Here is a 7,167-nt window from a genome sequence, read left to right on the forward strand (position 1 = left end):
GTATATATATAAATTATGTGTGTGTGTACATTTATTAAGCACCGTACATGTAGACATGTATAACTGAACAGTAGAATATTGCAGATTACCCGTGAAGTGTACATAAAATCCATTATATACATATAATAGATTATTTTTTATAGTTTCCCAGTTGCAATATTTGCCAAATTAAGAACCTCAATGATAGTCTCAATAATCAGAAGCAAACAGTGAATGAAAAGCAAATTTTATTGCAGTTGTCAAGACACTTTCTGGTAACAGTGGACTTTTCAGGTTGAACACACTTCACACCTTATCTGAAAATGTTAACTCGTGCTACATCATACTTAAAACTGACAGGGCAGTATACTGAAACTAACTGCAGAGGTAAACGGCAGCTCAGCCACTACAGTGATCAAGCTTATCCCCATCCTAAATGAGAACTTTAAAGCTCAGACTTATTTTTGTGACATTTTCATTGTGCTTTTGTTGTTAAAAATTCATCGAAAACAAAGCAGAAGTACAACACTCTTTAGTGAGGCTCGTAAATAACCAGTGTTATTTCTTTTTATATGACACCTTTTAAAAATGCGAAATATCACTTCATTCTCTGGAACACACTTCACTCGGTAAAAATGTAGACGGACATAAAATCCCACAGTACAATAAAAACTTAAAATTCATCATCGCTGCCAGAATCCCCTGTATTTGAATGTTGCTCACTGGCAGCACTTTTACAGTGTGTGTTGCTGGACACATGCAATGACTCTGACAAACTTTTCCCTAGATCCTCAAGCTCATTAGACTGTCCATCAGCTTGCTCTTGATCACTGGCTATAGAAGAATTCTCCTGGGTTTCACTGTGGACGCTGGTTGTAACAGTTGTGCCTACTATATGGAAATCCTCTTCACTGGCTGTTGTATTATCAGTGACATGCTCATTGACCAAAGAAGAGTCAATAAACTTTCCCTCACTGTCACCCTTCTTATCTTTTTCAGTTATTTCAGTTTGAGAAGGAGTTCTTGTAGGAGAGTGTAAGGACGTAGAAGCCAATAAGGGATCAGTATAAGCTGGAAAATCACAGTGTTTAATTGGGGACACATAATGGAACAAGTCATTGTCTTCTTTGGTCTTTACATGTTTTCCCACTGATTCCAGACACGGTAGAAGGCTATCAAGCAGATAATTCTTTTTTTCAAGCTCTGCAGTGGAGCTGGATATGTTGGTTGGTTCTTCAAAGTCTTTACACAACACTTCCAGCAGGTGGCGCATTTTACCCTAAAAACAAGCAAAGCGGGCTTATAAGAACAGCTTAAAAAGCCATGAACATGACTTGCCTAAAATGTTTTGTATTATGCATGAAATTACATGCTGACCTCATCTAGTTGATGACGATTCATGTCGATGTGCCGATTTAACACACGGTCTAGGACCCTTGCAGAGGACACAGACACTTACATGTCAGTAATTACTCAAAATAAGACTCGTAGCTACTATTTAATCAATAACTCCTTTATCAGACACATACAAATTTATTAAGAAGCTGTGCAAACGTCTGTACATCTGTCATCCAACTATGGCACAGAAAATGTAAAAAAAAAAATTAATGTTTCAACCTGTCAGAAATGTGTCCCCTGGACAAGATATCTTCTGTCACAGCAGAAATGAATTCAAGGTACATTAATTCTTCTTCTCTATTCCTCAACAAAACACAATAATTCATTTATTAGATAATGTATTACTTTAGATTGTTAGAATTTGTCTATGTCTACTAATCAGAAGGTCGGTGAACTTACTCTGTGGATACTCTCATCATATTGGGAGATTTCCTATTTTCTGGTGAGACCCTAGAAGATGAAACACTTTAAGAATCTTACTGAACAAAGTAATTAAATAAATAATAAAATGCAATGTCCTTTTCTACTGCACGAGCTCACCTGGACAAGGAGTCGAAAAAACCGCGCTCTCTGCCCTTGGCTGCTCGACTCTTTTGTCTTGATGATGAATATGTGCCATTAAGCTCATCCTCAAACCACTCATGCTCTGTAATAAATCCCTGTAGAAAAAAAACAGAGAAAAAAGAAAAGGCTGGAAAATGGGAAGTGTAATTCGATTCTGTCAAAGTGTTCTTGTGATCAAAGTATTACCGATAAATTGTGATATGTATGCATTATTAATCAAATCAAATTCTCCAAATTACCTGAGATGGCTCATCAACGTCCAGCATGCAGTCCTTGTTCTTTATGCTGTATGAAAACAACCAAAAGACACGTGAAGACACAAGCAGCATATGCTGAAAAAAAATCTCCCAAGACACATCTTTAGATCTGCAGTCTTATCAAGACATTCAGCCGTTACCTTCCATCACACATCTCCTGCTGAAATGATGTTGAGTTGCTGCAGTCCTGAGTAGGTTTTCTCTGTGGTGCTCTGTAGTAGCGATATTTTGACAAGTATGAGCTCTTATCTGATTTTAAGGTCTTAGGAGTGAAAGGTTTGTCTTGTGTAAAGTGCTGTGAATGTTTCAGTAGCAAGTCTCCGCTGTATGTCTTCCGGACAGGGTCCTGGAAGGTTTTGTAGGAACTCTGATCTCCAGAAGCTGCCAATGAACAAGCTGACGACTTTCTTCGAAAAGCTGCCTCCGGGCTCCGATACTTCAATTCTGATGCTGGGCGAGTGTGATGAGAGCTGACTTTGAGCGATGGATAAACCATCTCACTGACTTTAAAGGTGGTGTTGAACCTAGGGCTGGAGACCAAGGAGCTCCTCGAGCACAGGTAGGTGCTGTCATCATACTGCACAGATAATCTGCTCTAAAAAACACACATGGGGTGAATCTGTTGTTGTGTAGACTGAAAAAGATTCCAAGCAAATAAAGTTGGCTTTGCGTTTGCTTGAAATCTGCTAGTAAAAATTTGTTAGCATCACACGAAGCAGTGATCAATGACAACGCCAGATTTTCTTACCTGTGATGAAGAGTATGAAGTTCTGCTATTCCTCTGTGCAGGTGCTGACTGAGGACGGCCATTTTTCCTCAACCTATCCCGCTTGATCTGGTCATTGTCTGTAAAGAGGTATTAAAACAACTGAAGTAGCACAACAGATACAGATACCAGCAGCAAAGCATGTACTTTACTTTATTTGCCTATTATTTATTTTTATTATACGCACGGCTAATTATGGCATTATTTGTCTCATTATTATCTAAACTTATGACACAATCTAAATTTATTTTGTCCCAACATCTCCTGCTGTATGAGTCATAAGAACAGAGTATGGCCACCATATATATGTATACTTACACTTCACACTACACAGCAAGCTTTTGGGTACTGAGGTATCAATGGCAGCTGGTGGATAAGATAGAAACTATTAGTATTATTACACAACAGAATTAAACACAATACTTAGTTTTGGTCTGAAGTATACAGACAGGCTCAAATATATACATAAATCTACACCAGTATTTGGTTAAATATCCCTTAGCATGTTGCACCTGGACGAGATCCTTTGGGTAAACACTTAAAAAAGCTTTGGGTACAATTCTAGGTGGATATTTGACTCTTCCTGGCAGAATCGGTTGAGGTCATTCACATGTTGGTTTCCTGGTATGGAACCAGTTTTTATACAAAGTTCACACATTTACTATGAGACTGGGGCTTTGCTTTGCTTTATCCATTCCAAAATCAGTTTTGATGTGTGTTTTAGATCATTGTCCCATTTGAATACCCAATTGTGTCCAAGTTTCAATCATCAGGTTGTTGATTTGAGGTGAAGTTGAAGAATTTGGAGGTAGTCTTCCTTCTTTATTATTCCATCCTCTTTGTGCAGTATACCAGTACCACTGGCAGCAAATCAGCTCAAAAGCACAAAGCTACAACCATCATGTTTGACAAATGGTACAGTGTTCTTAAGTTTGAAAGCCTCACCTTTAATCTTCCAAACCTAAGTCTTGTCATTGTGGCCAAATAGCTTAATCTTTGTCTGATCTAACCATAAAACCTTCCTTATAACTGTTTGAACTGATGATCTTGGAATCTGCAGTTGTTTAGAAATGGCTCCAACTTGTGTAAATCTAGAGTAAACTCCTATTGTTCTTCTTATATCTTCAGTGGGTTCCTTTGACTTTCCCACTGTTCTGAATATCAATCAGTCTAATGAGTCCTGTTAAACCAACCTTCTTATGCTCCAAAGAAAAACTACCAGTTGTCAATCATGATCATCAATGAGATGTTAATAGGCTTTGACCTTGTCATATTAAAAGAACCTTAAGCACGAGTTATTAAGAAATTTAAGTTAGTGTATGTATCTGAGTGTACGCAAACTTTTGACTTTTTTGAGACAATCCAGAACAAATCCATCCATTAATGGGTTTTTTAAAAAGTAATTAAAGATGTATGCTGTAAAATCAATGCACCCTGAAAAAAGAACAGTTCAAATAAATCATTAACAGCCCCAAATTACCATGACCACAACTGTAAAATATACCTGCCATGCAGCTCACCTTTAGCTGAGTAAACCTTTTTGTAATGCGACACCATGTGGTCTTTAATGATGGATTGTGTCAACTTGCTAGAGGAGAGTGGACAGAAAGCTAAAAACACAAAACAATATATGATAAACTATTAAATTAAGCTCTTCTTACAGATGACCAATACTCATGAGCATGTAATAATACTTACGACTACTTTTCAAAGCCTTTGCTCTCACACCAGGGCTGTACCCCAGTCCAGATGACACACTTCCTAAAATGTAAAAAAGTGTTATGACTCACACTTTATCAGTTACAGGTTTTTTATGATTAAAAACTTTTCATTTATCATTTCATTTTATAAGTATGTGGTGCACAGCGCTTCTCAAGACTAAATAGTTTTTAGATAACTAAAACAGCAAGTTTACCACAGCAAGATACACAGTAAGGCAATGCTAATTTAGTTAACAGGAATCTATACGTTTCCTAGTATTTTTTGATCATTTAACTAATAACATATTACAGTACAGAGTATTTTCTTTTGGACCTGGCAATATACTGTTAAGGGGTTCCAAAACTTTCGGGGGTAAATTCTGTGCTATAGGTTTTAATGCTCATAACACTGACTGTTTACAAATAAAAATAGTAAATACTCAAAAAGTGGTAACATAATTTGAAGTAAATGTTTGAATAACACTGAAAATAAATAAGACGAAACTCCAGCAAACAATAAGAGTACATACTGGTTTTAAGTTTATAGAGGGCAGTACTAAGCTGATATCGTGGATCTCTTCAAACCAGAAACAAGAAGAAACGAATAAAGATTTAACAGGTTAAATGTTGTGTGCTGACCGACTTGAAGCCGTATTATTAACAGTAAATACGGTGGACATGAGCTTATCTTTAGATAGCTGCTTAAGCAAAACAGCTAAATGTGCTAACGTCTCCCGACTCATTATCCAGCTACATGGCTAACCAATGCTAATAGCATTAGCATACCTATTCTTGAGTCCATAATACTACACTCAGCATATCCCAACCTCGGAAATATTCTGAGGGAGAGATGGCAGAGCTCGGATCCATCCAGAAAATTCACTGTACTTAACCGTAAACATGCTGACGTAGTGATACAATCAAATACCGTACAAGTAATAACCTATTAAAGGTTTAGCAAATTTAGCAAATGAAGAGCGAAGTAACGCTTCCCCGTCGCCATGCTGGTTGCTATGATTGCTGTCGTCATCACGTTGATGCACAACAGGAGCACGCACACACGCAACATGAATGAGAAAACTGAATCGAAATGACAACCTAAGAAAAACGCCCTTAAATCCAAACTTGATTAAATCAAATATGTCAAATAATTATCTCAACAGTCTGAAGAGTACAGTACATATGATAAAGATATGACATGCACAAAATAATAATAGACAACCTGACAAAGATCTCCTGTGAATATTTGTGTTTCAGCACTGGGATTTCTGGGTGTGGAGTTGCAGACTAACAGGGGGAGCAAGTGGGGCCAGTGTAAAAAACAAAACAAAACAGGAAAACATATACAGCCGTAAATTCAGGACCATTTGACCCTCTCAAAGGTCATCAAGTGAGAAATCATCCTTGAAAGCCCATGTTTGGTCTCTGAGAATAAATCCCCCATCTCTCCACAGATCCCCCGGTTTGAAGTATTTCTCTCTAATAAATAACATTTTGTTAAATGTCTGGCTGAAAAGGCTTAGGTATTAAAATAACATTTAAGTAGTAGTCTTAACAGTGTGACAGTAATAAAAGCAGAAGCAGCAGCTAGACAGATTTCAGCCATATTTTTGCTTTACTGAAAGGTTTTCTTTCTTTTCATTTCAAAATGCATTAACTAATGCATAACTTTTTTTCTACTTTGGTGGGTGAGGTTAATGTGTTTTGTGGCTTTGCAGACAGAATACTGCCTCCAATGGACTAAAACAGCTTTCTGGTTATTCATGTGGCTATTAAGAGCAAACATAATTTATTCACCGTGTGGGTCACTAGATCCTTTCCAGTTGCACCAAAATCATCAATAAGCGTATCATTAATGGTAGCCGTTCTTCTTCATTACTGCAACAAAATCTGACCATGGTGTGCTGTTATCATAAAAAGCCAAATCCTCAGTGACCTAGTTTTACAGTAAAATGTGGGAAAATACAGTGCCACAAATATAAGTTATGATTCATCTGAGTACGTGTTGGCCACGAGAACATTCTGTCAGCATCATATTGTTAATTCTCTTATTTTCCTTGCATTGTTTGATTTAACTTTTAACCCCTTGCGTCATTTACCAACAAAAGAATATAGTGTGACAGGCAACATATTTTACTGGCACTTGAATTGGGCATAGGTTCAAAGGAGAACTGGTCAATGACTACATTGGACAATAACTTTATTGTAAAGTGATCAATATTTTTGATGCTCAAAGAGTTGACTTTGATCATTTAGGATCGTAAAGACGTCAGTTTACAATAGTGTATATTTGTTTATTTGCAGTGTATCCACACGATGATCTATTTCGATTTTCCCATAAGACCGCATCTTCTTTTATTAAGCGATTCATAAAAGAAGATGCGGTGGGGGTTTTTTTTCCCTTGGGGGGGGGGGGGGGGGGGGGGGGGGGCTGTCGGAAGAGGTGACCTCCCTGTACCACTGAAGCTCATGAATAATACAGTTTCCTCACATGCGTGAATGA

The 7,167-nt window shown here is 37.4% G+C and overlaps 1 protein-coding gene across 4 annotated transcripts; it reads right to left on the reverse strand.

The window, feature by feature from the left end:
* Window positions 1-210: 210 nt before the first annotated feature.
* On the reverse strand, window positions 211-5,683 carry spata7 (spermatogenesis associated 7). Of its 4 annotated transcripts, none has more exons than XM_006798452.3 (12): window positions 5,492-5,683; window positions 4,663-4,725; window positions 4,485-4,574; window positions 3,283-3,330; window positions 2,947-3,044; window positions 2,339-2,793; window positions 2,181-2,226; window positions 1,918-2,036; window positions 1,777-1,827; window positions 1,597-1,674; window positions 1,357-1,414; window positions 211-1,258 (listed from the first exon to the last, which is right to left on the reverse strand). In XM_006798452.3, exons 1-12 carry the CDS (start codon window positions 5,532-5,534, stop codon window positions 653-655), a joined length of 1,755 nt encoding a protein of 584 aa, XP_006798515.2. In that variant the 5' UTR covers window positions 5,535-5,683; the 3' UTR covers window positions 211-652. The 4 variants fall into 4 exon arrangements, with proteins under 4 accessions (XP_006798515.2, XP_006798514.2, XP_006798516.2 ...); XM_006798451.3 differs by having other exon boundaries at window positions 1,597-1,680; XM_006798453.3 differs by having other exon boundaries at window positions 1,597-1,680; window positions 5,451-5,683.
* Window positions 5,684-7,167: the final 1,484 nt, after the last annotated feature.

This window comes from Neolamprologus brichardi, chromosome 19 (assembly GCF_056152115.1).
Source record: "Neolamprologus brichardi isolate AB-2024 chromosome 19, ASM5615211v1, whole genome shotgun sequence".
Lineage (NCBI taxonomy): Eukaryota > Metazoa > Chordata > Actinopteri > Cichliformes > Cichlidae > Neolamprologus > Neolamprologus brichardi.